General features: G+C 41.0%; 2 protein-coding genes across 2 annotated transcripts in view; both read left to right on the top strand.

Annotated features, from left to right (window-relative positions):
* The window catches only part of LOC107378723 (secretagogin), a 46,178-nt gene extending 42,653 nt beyond the window's left edge, over positions 1–3,525 (top strand). Inside the window, exons 10-11 of the mRNA XM_015949081.3 lie at positions 1,784–1,852; positions 3,295–3,525. Coding sequence (XP_015804567.2) covers positions 1,784–1,852; positions 3,295–3,390 — 165 coding nt within the window. The 3' untranslated portion in view covers positions 3,391–3,525. The remainder of the gene's footprint in view (positions 1–1,783; positions 1,853–3,294) is intronic.
* Positions 3,526–15,252: 11,727 nt separating this feature from the next.
* ccn3 (cellular communication network factor 3) lies at positions 15,253–17,326 on the top strand. Its single transcript, XM_054740427.2, has 5 exons — positions 15,253–15,376; positions 15,671–15,899; positions 16,004–16,258; positions 16,423–16,646; positions 16,767–17,326. Exons 1-5 carry the CDS (start codon positions 15,341–15,343, stop codon positions 17,061–17,063), a joined length of 1,041 nt encoding a protein of 346 aa, XP_054596402.2. The 5' UTR covers positions 15,253–15,340; the 3' UTR covers positions 17,064–17,326.
* Positions 17,327–17,934: the final 608 nt, after the last annotated feature.

The raw sequence follows: 17,934 nt of genomic DNA, 5'->3' as shown, positions 1-17,934 counted from the left end.
TTCCTGATTTCTTATTCTTTTGCATGTTTGTCACACAAAATGTTTCTGATCATCAAACACATTTAACCATTAGTCAAAGATAACACAAGTAAACACAAAATGCAGTTTTGAAATTATGGTTTTCATTATTTAGGGAGAGAACAAAATCCAAACTTACATTGCCCTGTGTGAAAAAGTAATTGCCCCCCTTGTTAAAAAATAACCCAACTGTGGTGTTTCACACCCGAGTTCAATTTCTCTAGCCACCCCGAGTCTGATTTTTGCCACACCTGTTTCAATCAAGAAATCACTTAAATATGAGCTGCCTGACACAGAGAAGTAGACCAAAAGCACCTCAAAAGCTAGACATCATGCCAAGATCCAAAGAAATTCAAGAACAAATGAGAACAAAAGTAATTGAGATCTATCAGTCTGGTAAAGGTTATAAAGCCATTTCCAAAGCTTTGGGACTCCAGTGAACCACAGTGAAAGCCATTGTCCACAAATGGCAACAACATGGAACAGTGGTGAACCTTCCCAGGAGCGGGCGGCCGACCAAAATTACCCCAAGAGCGCAGAGACAACTCATCTGAGAGGTCACAAAAGACCCCAGGACAACTTCTAAAGAACTGCAGGCCTCACTTGCCTCAATTAAGGTCAGTGTCCACGACTCCACCATAATAAAGAAACTGGGCAAAAATGGCCTGCATGGCAGATTTCCTAGACACAAACCACTGTTAAGCAAAAAGAACATTAGGGCTCATCTCAATTTTGCTAAGAAACATCTCAATGATTGCCAAGACTTTTGGGAAAATACCTTGTGGACTGATGAGACAAAAGTTGAACTTTTTGGAAGGCAAATGTCCCGTTACATCTGGCGTAGAAGTAACACCGCATTTCAGACAAAGAGCATCATACCAACAGTAAAATACGGTGGTGGCAGTGTGATGGTCTGGGGTTGTTTTGCTGCTTCAGGAACTGGAAGGCTTGCTGTGATAAATGGAACCATGAATTCTACTGTCTACCAAAACATCCTGAAGGAGAATGTCCGGCCATCTGTTCGTCAACTAAAGCTGAAGCGATCTTGGGTGCTGCAGCAGGACAATGACCCAAAACACACCAGCAAATCCACCTCTGAATGGCTGAAGAACAACAAAATGAAGACTTTGGAGTGGCCTAGTCAAAGTTCTGACCTGAATCCTATCGAGATGCTATGGCATGACCTTAAAAAGGCGGTTCATGCTAGGAAACCCTCAAATAAAGCTGAATTACAACAATTCTGCAAAGATGAGTGGGCCAAAATTCCTCCAGAGCGCTGTAAAAGACTTGTATCAAGTTAGCACAAATGCTTGATTGCAGTTATTGCTGCTAAGGGAGGCCCAACCAGGTATTAGGTTCAGGGGGCAATTACTTTTTCACACAGGGCAATGTAGGTTTGGATTTATTTCTCTCCCTAAATAATGAAAACCATCATTTCAAAACTGCATTTTGTGTTTACTTGTGTTATCTTTGGCTAATGGTTAAATGTGTTTGATGATCAGAAACATTTTGTGTGACAAACATGCAAAAGAATAAGAAATCAGGAAGGGGGCAAATAGTTTTTCACACCACTGTACGTATTTCATGAGCATTTTTAACTCAGAAGTGACCCCTGAAGGACTTAGTTGTTCTTCCTTTTATCAAAACTTATTTTGAGCCTGAGAGGGTTAAAGAAAAATTGATGGCTCTTAAAAGATCATTTAAAAATCTGTTACTCATCTTTTTCTTTATTCTCTGCTCTGCTTCTCTCTTCCTCATTGTTCAGAGTAAAACAGGAGCTCTGGAGGGTGCAGAGGTGGACGGCTTTGTCAAGGATATGATGGGGCTGGTCAGGGTAGGACTTTCCTCATTAAACCTCTGTTTGTGTAGCTGTTTTCACACTAAATGCTGATCTTTTAGCAGATTTAGTGAACACATGAACACCTACATAGTTGATATATGTTTACATTCCCACATGAGCTACAGCAACAAGTGACTTGTTGCCAGACAAACTTTTGAGACTGTTAACGAAGTGCAACACCCACCTGCAGTTGCTTTATTGGTATTTGATTATTTTATGACAATGTCATGAGTCATCTGTGATTTACCTGCATTGATTGTGACTGGTTTGTTCCTGTTTGGAAGAAAAGGGAATTTTTAAAACAAGCAAATCACAAATATATACTTACTACTCAAAAGGGATTATTCTGATTTTGTGAAAATGAAATGAAATATTTACAGGAATCAGTGCAAACATAGTTTTGTGTTTTTTGCACCATTGTGTATTTTACATGCCTTGGTTATTTATATGAACCTTTGTGGTTATTTGAACCATAAATTAGCTGTGGAGCTAGCTTACTATAACATTTTAGATATGTGTTTTAACTAAGCAGGCTAGATAATTAAATATAAATAACATTCCACAGAACCACAGTCAAAAAGTCATTACTATGTCAGGGACCGAGCAGTAAAACTCCAGGACAATGGTTTAAAAAGAATATCTTCTCCATTTATTTTATAAAGAATTAAACAAAATCAAACAAAAACGGGCCCAAAGGAAAAAATGGCCACAAAAATAACCTTAACTAAAAGTAACAAGCAAGACTCTCCAAAACTGAGACACACAGGGGAATTTATACACACAGGCTAGCCTACAGACAACGAGGAGGGGAGAGACAAGGGAAACACTAAGACAAATAGTAAATAAACCTAGGAAACTAAGTCAACAAAATATAACTACCACAAAAAAAGTTTAATACATCCTAACAAATCTGGTAACTCAATAGAGCTTCAGAACGTCTGGTTTCTGGTTTCTTCATTATCACGCTCCCTGCTTCCAGGAGCCAGATGGAATGTTTCACTTCCTGCATGGAGTTACACTGGGCGTGTCCCCTCTCTCTGCCAGTTCATCCAATCTCAGAATACAAATGAAAATAGTTAATGATCAAAAAAAACTATGTGTAAGATAAATTACTAAATGTGTGCACCCATTAGTAAACATCTTACAATATTGCCAAAATGAAATAAATCAGCATATAGAAAAAGATATTTAAATAATACTAACACTGAGAAATGGCTGGAGGAACCTCCACACTATTTATTTAGGATCTTTTGTTGCAACAGGATTTGCATTCACTTGTTGCTGCAACGCAGTATTACACACAAGGAACTTGGTTGTTGTTGATAACTGAGTCATTGTTAAAAGTCACTGTTATTGCAGCTTAATGGAGGGCTAAACCTCATGTCTGTCTGACATATAAGCTGACTGGCTGTCTCTTTCTCCTCCTGCATCTCCAGCCCAACATAACCGGTCCTGACCTGGACAAGCGCGTGCCGTTCTACTGCGTCACTGTGATGTCAACAAGGACGGCAAGATCCAGAAAAATGAGCTAGCTCTGTGTCTTGGTGTCAAGATAAAACATTAGTTTCTGTTGCGATTGTGGTATCAATACTGTGTGTTGTGTAATCAGAAATTCAAGAATGTTTTCATCCAGATTAGCGTGAACTCCGGACATTTTAGGTAAATATAAGGTGTTCCTTTACGTTTGTGACAGGTCTACATGCATGTTGAAATAAATAACATAACCGCTCCTTTCAGATGAAATAGCCTGACGTGGGCCAGTAGTGATGATGCAAGTTTCTGTGCTGTGATTTGTGGTCGTGTTGTTGACATGTTGGTCATTTAAAGCAGAAAATTTGGCTTTTTTTTGGTGTGTGTGTGTGTGTGTGTGTGTAAAATCTAATGGTAAAAAGGCTAATGCATGAATGTTCACATTTATAATATGTTGTAGGAACAGGTTGTTAAAATAAAAGTTGCATCAAATAAACACGTTCATTTCTTTATTTAAACATATTTGAAAATATAAAGTGTAGAGAATCACTGACCCGGCTGTACTCCCTTTGCTTTAGCTTCACTCAGTAGTGATTCTGCTTGATGACCTAAACAATCAGACTGACTGCTATTGAAAATAATTAGTAACATAGAAGAATCACAGGTGCCATTTTAGACTTGGGGCTTTTGTTATGACAAAGCCCAGCTGTAGCGCCTGGTTCTCATCAGCTGCAAAGCGGATGGCTCACGTAATTCGCGCGCTTCCCGCTGCTCTTCTGTTCACATCGGGCGAGAATTTTTGATGGGCGCTTCTGCTCACATCTACTGTTTTCCAAATGGTTTAGAGCCTCTAAATGGGACGTAATGGCGTGAAGCTGAAAGCCTTTTTTCTCAGACTAATGGTTCCTTTCTAACTCACCTGGGTTCATAAAGCTTGCTTACGCACAAAACAGGGTCGGAAAACTGCGTAAGCAACTTTTCAGGCAAACTTTGGGATTTATAAAAGAAAACTTAGTGGAAAAATGTGCACAACTTTAAATTGACTGAGGACCTGGCTTACGCACATTTTGGACATGGAGAGCACCTGCAGTGCTGCTGCTGAGAAGGATACAATTATGAATTCCAGCAGCATTACTTGTACCGCTTCATGCACACACAGAGCACAAGTCCCCCCCCCCCCCCCCCCCCCCCCCCCCACACACACACACACACACAGCCTGAAGCAGAATACGGAATGTTGAATATCAGCCGGGGGGGGGGGGGGGGGGGGGGGGCAGATTGAGACAGAATGACATGTCTGTGCATCTATGTTATGTTATGCGAAAGTATGAGCATCCTGTCACTGTGACCCCCTATTGATCATGCACCCTGGCTACCTGGCCAAGGGAGATGTCTGGTTAGCTGACTGGTTAGTGCATGTGACTCTCACCTGGGAATCTGAGGATCAAATCCCAGTTGGGCCCTTTTTTTCTGTATCCGCCACAGATCTCCCTGAAGAACTCACAGCATTGACGGCTTCAGCAACGCTGTGCCACTCTGTGGATTTTTTTTCTTTGTTTTGCAAAAGCACTTCCTTTCATTTTTCCACCTCACCCACAGGTACCTCAACTTCTGCTTCGTTGAAATAGTGCTTCCTTGATCTGAGGTCGACGTCATTAATGGTGAAATGCTGCAACGAGCCGGCTTATGTATATGCATGAGATCCACCAGGCACTTTGCATTGGCCATTTATGACAGAAAGTGGGCGTGTTGAGGGCGGGATGTGATTCAGAAATAGCTGAGAACTTTTTTAGGTAGTTTGGGATTCATAAAGTGGAGATCGCTGTGCGTACTCCATGTTTAATTTTTTTTTGCTGAGCTTGAGTACAGTTTTAGTAAGGATTCCATGCAATGTTTTAGAAATGAGACCCCTGAGCTTTTAGCTTCGTATCTGAGTGGCACCACTGCAAATATTGACATTTTAGTTTTCTACGGTAAAGATGAGGGATCTGGTTATTGCAAACACTTCTACTTGTGTGTTTTATTGTAGGAAGAGCAGCCGAGATGCAGCTGCTGCAGAGCAAACAGTTCTCTGTGAGCTGAGAGCTCAGTGCCGCTCACCTGTTACTCAGTGTTTTACCATCTGTGTCAAAGACTGAATATAAAACAGGTCTCGTCAAGGTTGAAGCTCTGAATGGAGTGTGACTCAGCGCTGTGATAGTACTAGTGTTTGAATAAGGATCAAAATAAAATGTGTTTTGTTATGACCTTACATTGAAGAGTTTTTGTTATCACTCGTCTTGATGAAAACTGTTTATAATTTTACCATCTCTTTTTGTTTTAAGGTTTTTGTAAAATCCTGCTCTGAACCAGAATAGCTTTTCAGCTTATAAAGAGGTCACCAAGCCTTGCTGAACTGTTAAATGACACAGTCGGATCCATCTGTTCAATGGTGCTGCACAGCCATCACATTGAGAGCTTCACCTGAGGTTGTGTTGTCTCGGTGTGTGATCTGATCAGCATGAACGACAAAGAAAAGGCCAAAAAAAAAAAAAAAGAAACAGGAAAGAAAAGATTACAAAAATACACTTTTTTCATGCAACAAATTACAAATGCATGAACACAAAAATGGAATCACTTAAGTTTTTGGATTTTTGGATTGGATATGTTTTCCTCTCCATTGTCGCTATGTGCTTGCTTAGTATGAGGATTGCTGTAAAGTCACTGACACTAGTCAGTGACTTGATGCAATTTGCTGGGTTCCTTATATAGGAAACATTATTTCTGATTGGCTTAATGAACTGACCTGTACTGGAATATTTATTAAGTGAAGTGCCTTGAGACGACTCTTGTCGTGATTTGGCGCTATATAAATAAAATTGAATTGAATTGAATTGAATTGAATATTTATGCTACTGTGAACTAGCCTAGTGAACTAGACCAAATTCTTGCTTTGCAAAGTTTGGTCTAGGCACGCTCCATTGGAACCTCGCAGCTCCTACCAGAACTCTGGCTGGCCAATCACAACTCTCTAGAGGGGTTTCAAACACATTAAATAATACATTTATTTAGTCTGGCTTGCCAGGCTAACTGTGAACAGCAGCATCATTGACTGCACCTGTTCATTCTGAAAGCCCTTTAGAACTCTCTCTCTGTGTGTGTGTGTGTGTGTGTGTGTGTGTGTGTGTGTGTGTGTGTGTGTATGTGTGTGTGTGTGTGTGTGTGTGTGTGTGTGTGTGTGTGTGTGTGCTTGCAAGAGCGTGCATGCATCAATCTTGTATACAACTGTGACATCTAGGGGTCAGACTAAGGTGATGCAGCTCTGAGTAAAAATTTTTATTTAAATTATGCAATAATAAAAAATGTATTTGTTAAGAATTGTGTGACACTATTTTTCTCTTTGTAGGGTAGAAAAAAGCCTAAATGGACTGGACTAGAAAGCATTTAATCTGATAATGTTATGGTTGCAGTAAAACGTCATTAATATCCTTTTTAGAATTAACAAATTCTTTATTTATTTATTTATTTATTTATTTATTTATTTTACCGTGTCCTGTCTGGCTGTGAAGCAAACAGAATTGATGTCTGAATGCTGGTGACAAGCCTTACAGATTTACTCTCAGGTGGAGCATCAAAGCGTCTGCTTTTAATGTCACGCCTGATACTTAAAACTTTATTGTTATTGTTTTTGAATGCTTTGTAATTCCGACCAGACACGGAGTAAGAGGTGAAAGAGAAAGGAAAGGACAAAAGGTGGGGAGAGAGGGGGGTGGGGGTGGGGTTCCACAAAAATAAACATTAATTAACAAGAGTCTGCTTCTAGACCTGCAGAAAGAGACAAAAAAAAAGCAAAACAAAAAAAACAAGAAAAATGGGACACAACAACAATACAACAAGATCAAGCTATCACTGCGTCAACTTGATGAAGAAATACATAATCAACATTGTTTAACTGAACAGTCACACGATAATAAATCACAGTGCCCACCATAGTCTTAAGACCTGTGTTGAATGTGCCCAAGTCCATACTTTTGAGAGCACCTGTGTGTGTACACGCGCTTGTTTATGTAAGGTTTATCTACAGGAGCGTCCAATAGAGAGTGTGAGGGACCACAGATCTGCCCGCCAAAGATGCGTAGGAGACGGGGGAGCTCCAAGTCCCAGAGATCCAGGCGCTGCCCCAGAACACAGGAACCCCAAGGAGACTGCAACCAGAAAGGGCCCCGCCCCCCTCAAGAGGCACAGAGGATCACCCCAGGGGGCCACAACCAGCAGCCGGCAGAGTCCCGGGAGACATCAGCGGAAAGCCCTCAGGCCCGCCCGCAGCCTCCCACCCCCTAGCCGGCCGAGCCCGGGACCCAGCGACCTGGGACCCAGGGGCGACCACCCCCGCCGGGGACCCAGCAGAGCCCAGGGACCCAGACCCCACCAGGCTGCCACCGGATTGACCAGGCAGGCGCCAACGATCTTAAACCCCCTGACCCGGGAGCCACGAACACTCAGGCAGACCAAGGCACCACACCCCACACCAGGTGTGGCAGGGGGAGGGGAGACGAAGATCTATATCATCAAAAGAAGTCCCAGGCTAGGGGAGGAGTCAAAGGCCCCGCCTGACATATACAGTCATACACAAACACAGTCACACACTCCCTCCCTCATGCTCACACATGCACATACAACCAAAGACTTACAAAAATGCACGCCGGACATCCACTCATGCTCCCTATACACTCCCTATTCACTCTGGTCCCGGTACTGCTGCACATGGGGTACAACCATCACCGGTTACCAGAGTTTGACCCTTTCTGCTGGGGTGCTGATGAGCAGGCTCCCCTGCCCAACGCTGAGCACAGCAACCCACCACCCCAGACCCCAACCAGACGGCCAGATCTCCCTCCTAGCCTCCAGCCCCAGGAAGCCAAGCAACAACAGAGGTGTGCTAAGACCCCTAGTCTCCCTCCACCTGCTCCAATATAGTGTTGTGTGTTAATGAGGTGTATTCAATGGCTGTGGTGAGCGGGCAGTGTGGGCATTGTCTGGCCTATGCCAGCTGATGCCACCACACCAGCCCACTTGCACCCACAGCCCTTGGTGTCTAAGTGCAGTTTAAAATTGGAAGTGGGCACTGGCACTCGGGAGGAGGCTGAGAAATTCCCCTGCCAAGTGCCGTTGAATGTGCTCACTCCCAAGGCCCTAAGTGTGTGTTTGCGTGGAATGTCGTCGGTGAAAGTGTATAAGGTGCAAATAAAATTGGGGGGCAGGTTGCCACAGGAATGGGGAAATGGGGTCCACCCCCCAAGGTCCTATGTGCATGTTTGTGTGATGATGTGAGGGAGAAGGAGGAGAGAAATATGTGGGGATGGGGAGGAATGGCTGGTTGGGCTTAATTAACAAATTCTTGGTGTAGCGGAATGAAATGACTGTTTTCTAACCTAAAGATCGTGCTGCTCTGCTCAAGCTGGAGAGACACAGTCTCCCTCAACAACCTAATCTCAAGTTCTCACGCCTCTCATTCTAAACTGTTTCACTTCCTTTCCAGCAAAATCACCTTTTAAACCAGGGGAAGATCAAGAAAAATATAAAGACAAACAGCTAAATTAAAGACCTTCTCTACTGGGGTCAAACTGAGAACAACCCTAGCTCATAGGTTTTGCTTTCGGTTATACAAATGAACACTAGGGGTGCTAAAAGCAAGCCAAAACTGCTTAGTTCCCCTTTAAAAGAATTTGTACTAAATTAAAAGTAATTAGTACAAAAACAATTTCCAAGAAAATTTAATATTTAAAGTCACTGCAATCTGAACGATTGACAGTTTTGAAAATCAACCTCCCACCTCCACCACCCCACCCCCAATCTCTCTCCAACTGCTGCTTTGAGAAAACGTCAAACTCTTTCCTATCCTCCTGAGAGGCATTCTGAGGTTTTTCCATATGACAGGTTTTATTAGTGGAAACCTTCGTCCACTGCCACCCACTAGAGGAGACAGCTGCCTCTGTCCCGGGGATCCACTTCATGTAGTGTGGCATACAGCAAATAAACTCTGGGTGGGTGAGAGATGGTGGTGGTGGTGGCCCCCCAAGCTGTTATTTCCACCAACTTGCTGCCGTTTGGTGTGCAAAGGGAAACCTCTCAGCTTCATACATGACTGGATGAGAATGTTCTACCAACATTGCAGCCATGCATGATAAATGCAAGAAAGAAGGGATGAGTCAAGAAAACAGGTACAAAGCTGTTTTAGAGGACGTGACAGGATGGGATCTCTCTCTCTCTCTCTCTCTCTCCCTCTCCCTCTCTTTCTCTCTCTCTCTTTTTCTGTGTGTGTGTGTGTGTGTGTGTGTGTGTGTGTGCCTGTTATAAACCTAGAGAGCAGTATGACCTCATACAGCAGACAGCATTACAGCTGTATTTATATCAAAATTCAGTCATAGTTCCGTTTGAACTTTTCCTCAGATCTTTATCCTGTACTGTTGTTTGAGTTTGCACGGCTTGTTCCAGATGGCTCTCAGGTGTTGAAGGCTTTTCCGTTCGCCAAACAACGTCCTGACGAGGGAAACTCTTGTTTGAGAAGATACTGAACATATTAGCTGATGCTGAATATGAAAAATGATGTAATGAAACTCATATTTTATGTAAAGAACCACAGATCATGATGAGGAGGATAAAAATGGTGAAACACCTGGCTATTGTGCCACACAGACTGCTGACCTCAAACTTTGCTGCATGTCTTTTTACAAATTGCTGCCTGAGTATCCATCTAAACTCAGCGGAGGCTTCCTGTGTGTGGTCCAACCACACACTCAAGGTTCATGAAGCTCCAAGTCCAACACTAACATCTGACAGCTGAGAATAAATGCTTTGGACCATGTGATCTGTCTCTGTGTCAAACCTTGATTAAATAAAGTGATGTTTGTTAATGCCGCAGAATTAATTAGAGGTCACTCAGAGATGACTGATTGTAGCATAAGAAGCCACAATCCATTCTGTGACTTTTCTTCTCCATTCCTTTTATCTCCATCTCCATATGCCACCATCTATGGTCTCTCACCTTTTTGGACATTTGAAATATTTCACAGATAGCATGAATGTACGTCTGTAGCGTATGCAGACTTGCCGACTCTCTCCTGTGAGATATCACACTTTCCTTGTGCCAACATTAATGCCTTTTCATGAACCATTCAAAAAAATTATATAATATTATTAATGTTTATGTTTTCAGGTTTTAAAAAATGCAAGGTGGTCTGGGAGGAACATTTATCTGTGCTTTATTGATTTTCCTGAGACTGAGCTAAAAGGGATCCAGTAGATCTCATTTGACAGGTCCAGATATTGAAAACTGGGCAATGAAAATTATTTTGTTAAATAAATACAATATGTTCAAGTAGATCTTCCTGAGCAAACTGGCAAGCTCACATAAAACTCTGTGTAAAAGAGCAAATAATGCTTATTTACAGCTCAGTGAAAGATCAGAAAACAGATGTCACTATAAATGTCACTAATATTTTAACACAGGAGTAGTTTTCATGGTCTCAGAACTTCTGATGCTAGCTGTTAGCTTGTTTGAATTGATATTTCTGTTAAATTAGGTCATCTGCAACATGTAAAAACAAACAAAAAAGACATTTTTTTTCAACAAAATCTCATTTTGATTCTGATCTAAAGTCATGGATGGTTTAATGGTGCCTTGTTTGTCACTTCAGAAGCACATCAGAATGAAAAACAATAAGTTCCAGGAGGTTACCAAAAAAATCACATTGTGTTTGATATCCTTCAACTTTCAGTGACAAATCAGTTTGATCAGCAGTGAATCCAGACGCTCGTCGTTCTCTGGAATCGGAGAGGATGAAAGGAACTTCTCTGACTTTCACTTGTTCTGGGAGTAGAAGCAAACCGTGAATGGACAGCAAGCTCACACCAGATATTTGGATGCATGAGGAGGTCATGTCTATTAAGGGAGTGCTGAGATGGAGCATGTAAATGTTATTCAGAACACCCAGAGGGATGTGGTTTTGCATCGTACGTTTAAGGCTTTGTCCAAACCCACAACACTGTTATAGTAACAGATAAATAATCCGGTCATAACAAATACTAAAGGTTCAAACCGACCACCTGCAGTGTAAAACACAACATATTGTTCCTGTTTTAAGCAATTTCCACAGGAAAAAAATCTGCATTGATACCCAGCTGAGGTCTGCAGCTCAAACTGGTAGCAATTAAAATAAAGACGGCCCTCTGCTGATTACATTTGTTTGTGACCTTTTGTCTGGCATCATCTCACCATCAGCATGATCATGAAGAGGAGGAGGTTTTGTTTTCTCTGTTAGAAACTTTAGCAACTATTTTCAAGTCTAAATTTTGTTTACTTGTCCCTATCTCAGCTTGATCAGCCTTTAAATGTGTCAGAAATGAAAAGATGTAAGCTAATTGCCACGTGCCATAATTTCCACATCTTGAAGCACTGGCCTTAAAAAAACATTAAAAACACGTAGATGTAATTTTGGAAGTTTATAATATCTGTTTTTTTTTAGATTTTATTGCACATCACCTGTCACCTCTGTCAGTGCACCCCAGGGCAGCTGTGGCTTCATCGTAGCTTGTCCCCACCAGCGTGTGAATGGGTGAATGACTGATTGTGTTGTAGAACCCTAAGAAGGAGCCATACAAATACAGACCAGTTACCATCATCACTTTAATGTACAACTACAGTTTTGCTTATTTAAGAGGTTTCTGCCTCTAGCTGTTTGACTTGCATTAAAAAGATAGACGCATAGTTTAAATCATAATTTTACAGTCTTAGGGGGAAAAAATTAACCATTGTTTAAAATCAAAACTAAGCAATGAGAACATAAGGCGAGTTTATGGGAGCCCATTCCAATCACTCAGATAAAAAGCATCTCATTATTATCACAACGCTATCTCAAAATTATGAGATGCTATCCCATAATAATGATTTAGTATATCATAATTATGACATAGCTACCTAAAATCATGATTTACCATAAATCTTCTAATACAGGCCTGGGCCTTTACTCAAGCGCATCCTGTTTCAGGCCTTATTGGAAGAAGGCCAGAATTAGAGACAGGCCTCAGTTTCAATTTGAGCAACATAAACTACCAGTAGAATGAATAAAAACAATATTTTATGTCTGTTTGAAACCATAAAACACTAGGTTAATGTATTGAAAGTGTTCAGTTAACATTGTACGTACGTGTGCATATAGAACATTTACAACAAACACCGTTGTTTCGCTGGAGGATTTATGCAACGCTGAAGCGATCGACATTACAAACTAACTCATGTGGAAAACTGCATACTACACTGCAAACCAAAAGCCTTTTATGAGTCTGAAAGCCCAGAACTATTTTATTTCAGGTTGGTTAACAATTTAGAGATCCATGAGAAGCTTTAAATGATTGTTGTCTTATTTATGCTCGTGAGATGGGCTATTTTAATTTTGTAATTAACTCGTAATGATAGCTAATGCTAACGATGAATACGTGCTAGTGTCTACTCATAACAAACATTTAATGCCTTTTTAAATCCAAATTTCTGGTACATTTCTTTGATTTTTTTTAAGGTATTAATGCCATGTTACAACGCTGAGCTAAAGGCTAAAAATATTAGCACTCTACAAGCTTTTTATGGTGAGGACAAGGTGAAAACAGTATCAAACTGTTTACCAGTTGTTTTTGAAGCTGCGTTTCTAAGCTGTTCAATAAAACTCCATAAAAAAACTTTAATGAACCCTTACCTGTGATGAAGTGATCACCGCAAACTAAAGCATTTTCCATTCCGTTTCTGCACATCTTGCAGCCAGATTATGATCCACTATTCCGTCTTTGTTCAGTAAGTTTCAGTGCATCCTTTGTAGTGCACTACTTTCAGGACACGGAAAATAATGTTTTATTTATTTATTTTTTTTGTCCTGATCGCAAGAAATTTGGGTATTTTTACACCCAGTCAACAAAGCTAGTAAGGTTCTGTGCTGCAACGGCTACCTCCAGCTCTGCTGTTGGTTACATGGATGCAACGTCGTGTGAAACCAACTTGACCCCTGCCACCCCCCTCCCGTTGGACATACCGGTAATGTTGATGCCTGCAGAGAACAAAAAAAGTTGTTTCTGATAAATCTCCTGTCCCAGGCTACTGTTAGACACCGGCATTTATTTACCTCTGCTGAGACCGAGACCGGCTAATGTAGGAGACCTGGGCGGTAATGAAATACAGGCCAATATTTGAGAGTTTACTGTAGTATCTCATAATTATGACTTAGCTAACTCATAATTAGGATTTAGTATCTCATAATTATGACTTAGCTAACTCATAATTAGGATTTAGTATCATAATAATGACTTAGCTAACTCATAATTAGGATTTGGTATCTCATAATTGTGACTTAGCTAACTCATAATTTAGCTAACTCATAATTAGGATTTGGTATCTCATAATTATGACTTAGCTAACTCATAATTAGGATTTAGTATCATAATTATGACTTAGCTAACTCATAATTAGGATTTAGTATCATAATTATGACTTAGCTAACTCATAATTTGGATTTGGTATCTCATAATTATGACTTAGCTAACTCATAATTAGGATTTAGTATCATAATTATGACTTAGCTAACTCATAATTAGGATTTAGTATCTCATAATTATGACTTAGCTAACTCATAATTAGGATTTGGTATCTCATAATTATGACTTAGCTAACTCATAATTAGGATTTAGTATCTCATATATATGATTTAGTATCTCTTAATTATTACTTAGTATCTCATAATTATGATTTAGTATTTCACACTTATGATTTAGTACCTCATATTCATGACTTAGCTACCTCATAATTATGATTTAGTATTTCATACTTATGATTTGGTACCTCATATTTATGACTTAGCTACCTCATAATTATGATTTAGTATCACAAAAATATAATTTAATATCTCAAAAGTATGACTTGGCTATCTCAAAAATAGGAGATGCTATCTCATTACTTTTATTTAGTATTTCTAAATTATGATTTAGTTTCTCATAATTATGATTTAGCATCTCATAAATATGACTTAGCTATCTCACAGTTATGAGATAGTGCCTTATCATATTGAGACACAAAGTCTTAATTATGTGATTTATTTTTCTGAGTGGCGGGAATGGGCTTCCATACTTATTGCTTTAATGTTCTTTGCATGGTGTTTTTTGCTGCTGTATCTGTGCATCTCCTGGTAATATCTATTTTTTAGTACACTAACTATAAAAAAAATAATATGCAATCCAAATGAAAACTGTACATTGACATTTAAACATTTTCACCAGTAAAATGTTATTCCATAGTATAAACAAACAGGGAAAACAATCTGCAAATTGAAATCCAAAGTTAATCTCATTTAAACTCAAATCAAACTCACGGATTACATTTTTAGCCTTGATCGGGTCTTTTAAACTCCCTCGTCAATAAGGATATTTTTTTTGTTTATGAAAATATCATAAAACTCTTCGGGACCAGATGTCACCAGATGGGTTGACAGTGGTGTTATTCTCTCCTTCATCCCTGTCTAAAGTTTCCACTGTGCTGCTATTTAAGGAAACAGAAACAATTCCTTTGGGAATTGCATGGTATTCCAACGTGACCTCCCAGTTAGGGATCAGGTCAAATGTCAAAGGCTCTGGAATAAGGAAACCAGCAGGAAGTAGGTAATAATTGTAACAGATTGAGTTAAAGTGAGGGATTCCTTGAGAAAAAGTCAACTACAAGTAAAATAAACAAATAAGTGAACTTCAAACTATTTGACAGGATCTCACAACGAAATGTGACTTGGCTATTGATCCAACTGTCTCAAGTATCTCCAGGAATTCCTTTTTCTTTGTCGTCATGGTAGCAGCCAGTCAGCTCTGTCATATAAAAGGCCCTCCTCTCCAGAGTCCTGAGACACAACAGCAGAGAGAGTCCGACCTGCTACAGCACAGCCAGGAGGGTAGATCAGACCCCCAATCTCAAGACTCAACAAAGCTGTTAGCGTGTAACGCAACAAGATGACAAATCTTTTAGCTTTACTTGTTGCAACACAGGTAAGAAATACTGCTGTTACATATATTAATCATTATATAGACAGTTTATTATTCTAGCAAATGACTTTTCTTTTAAATAATGGCATTGCTTTTTAGACATGTTTGATATCCACAAAGAGTCAAAATAACACAAATTTGTCATTTTGTGTTGGTTAAACAGCTAACATCATCAGAATTCCTTAATGTTTACCTGTTTCAGAATGTTTATTTAAAAGTTTTTCCTAATTTTTAGTCCAACTGCCCCTCATCCACTAGATGCCAGCTATATGAAACAGAACTTTGTTTCCCTCACAGGTTTTGACTCTAGCCCGATCCCAGGTGTGCCCTCGGAGATGTCAGTGTCCTACAGAGATCCCCGCTTGCCTTCCCGGGGTGCCCCTGGTCCTGGATGACTGCGCCTGCTGCCTGGTGTGTGCAGGTCAAAAAGGTCAAGTCTGCTCTGAGCTGAACCCATGTGACACCCGTAAAGGGCTGCTGTGTAATTACTCTGTCAACATCCACAGGAGGACTGGTGTCTGTGTCGGTGAGTGGGCTGCATTTACACTCACAGATCCTGGAATAAACTACCTCAAGAGCAAAATGAAATAAGTAAATGTCTTTGTTCGCTGTTTGGTGTCCTTGTTCCAGTCGGCGCAGGAAATGTGTGTGTTTTGGATGGATCTGTGTATCAGAATGGGCAGATCTTCTTCCCCAGCTGTAAGTACCAGTGCATCTGCAGAGATGGTCAGATCGGCTGTGTGCCTCGCTGCAACTTGGATGTCATGCTGCCGGGTCCCGACTGTCCAGTGCCGCGTAAGATCCAGGTGCCTGGAGAGTGCTGTGAGAAGTGGGTGTGTGAGCCCCAGACGGAGTCCAGTGCCCTGGGGGGATTTGCATTGGCAGGTGAGTGATCAGAACACCCAAAACTTCCTGTGAGCCAAGACTCTAAAAGGTTAGGTACATGTTTGGAATGTAGCATCAACGTGATGAATTTTTCTGTCAGAGCTTGGTCAGAAGTACGTTGAGGAAAAGACCCCTTCAAACCTTTTATGCTTCTGTGTTTTCAGCCTTTCGTCAGGAAGAAACCGTCAGCTTTAACGGGTGGGACCCCAGCCTGAACTGCATCGAGCAGACCACAGAGTGGGGGGCATGCTCTCAAACCTGCGGCATGGGGGTGTCCACCAGGGTCACAAACAAGAACGATCGGTGTGAGATGGTGAAGCAGAGTCGTCTTTGTGTTATAAGGCCCTGTGATGAGCAGCAGGACCAGCTCACACAGCTTGCACCAAGGGTACGTTCATTTTGGGATTTTAGGATTTAAACTGCACGGAAATTAAGAAAATATAAGCTTTTAATATCAAGAAAAACTTTTCTCATGTTTTAATTGCAATAAATGTCTCTGCTGTCCTAGCTGAGAGGCAGTAGGTGCCAGAAGGTGGAAAGAAGCAACAACGCAGTTCACTTTTCCTACAAGAATTGCACCAGCGTTCAGGCATACAAGCCTCGCTACTGTGGCTCCTGCACAGACGGCCGCTGCTGCACCCCCCACAGAACCAAAACCAGCCTGGTGGAGTTCCTGTGCCCCAACGGTAAAAGCACCCGGAGGCCTGTCATGGCCATTTTGACCTGTGCCTGCCACAGCCACTGCCCCCGAGACGACGGCGTGTGGGAGCCATCGGAGCTCACATACAGTGGCATGAGAATATAGGAGGTTGTGAGTCGGGTGTAAACGGCTATAAGCTGGCTAAGAAAACAACAAAACAGTCCACATTATACAAAATAGTCATTAAAGTGGTGGTGTGTATTTTCCTGGTGCTAGGGGGAAGTACATACATTTCAGGGTAGTTTTACACCGTCTCAACGTGACTGTCGCTAGTTTAAAAAAAACATCATGGAAAGTGTTGTTGCCTGAGGAGCAGAAAGCATGTGACCTCGGCGTGACTCCTCAGACTTTGATGGACTTTCCTTTAATCCCATCGAGAGAATGCAATGCCGATTGTATTTTTCTGGCGTTGCGGTTTCTAGATCTGCTCGGGGTCCTGAGCCTGCCGATGACGTCATCGGCCTAAATATATTGCATCTCGTTTTCAATCTTGTTCTTACACATCCGTTTTGGAAAGAGTTTAGCAGTCTTGTTGTTAATTTTATGTTTCTTACTACCCAAATGTTTCTGAACGTGGTAACGTCATAAAGTCGTGCACCCGGCCAATCACACAGTGTGACGTCATAAAGAGGCACAGGATCCCGAACCGGCCAGAAGGAAACGTGGCGTCTAATATTGCATCCCACAAAGACACTAGACCCTATGTACTTTTTTATGGTTATATATTACAAAGCCGCCAAACTTTTTCAAGGCATGGACATCATTTTATTCATTTTCAACAACATTTTGGTCAATTTTTCCAGAGATTAAAGGTAAAATGTACACATTGACACTTTAATGTACAAGAGGCCTGTAATTTTTATTTTAGACAATAACTTAAAATTTCTGAAGGTTTTCATATTGTTTGTCTCTCCTGGAGAGGGATTCAACTGTGTCAAATCCTGTGGACAAGTTAGGTTTTTAAGATTTTACTGAG

This window comes from Nothobranchius furzeri, chromosome 5, assembly GCF_043380555.1.
Source record: "Nothobranchius furzeri strain GRZ-AD chromosome 5, NfurGRZ-RIMD1, whole genome shotgun sequence".
NCBI lineage: Eukaryota > Metazoa > Chordata > Actinopteri > Cyprinodontiformes > Nothobranchiidae > Nothobranchius > Nothobranchius furzeri.
The sequence above is the reverse complement of the archived record's forward strand: the minus strand, read 5'-3'. Positions and strand labels throughout refer to the sequence as shown.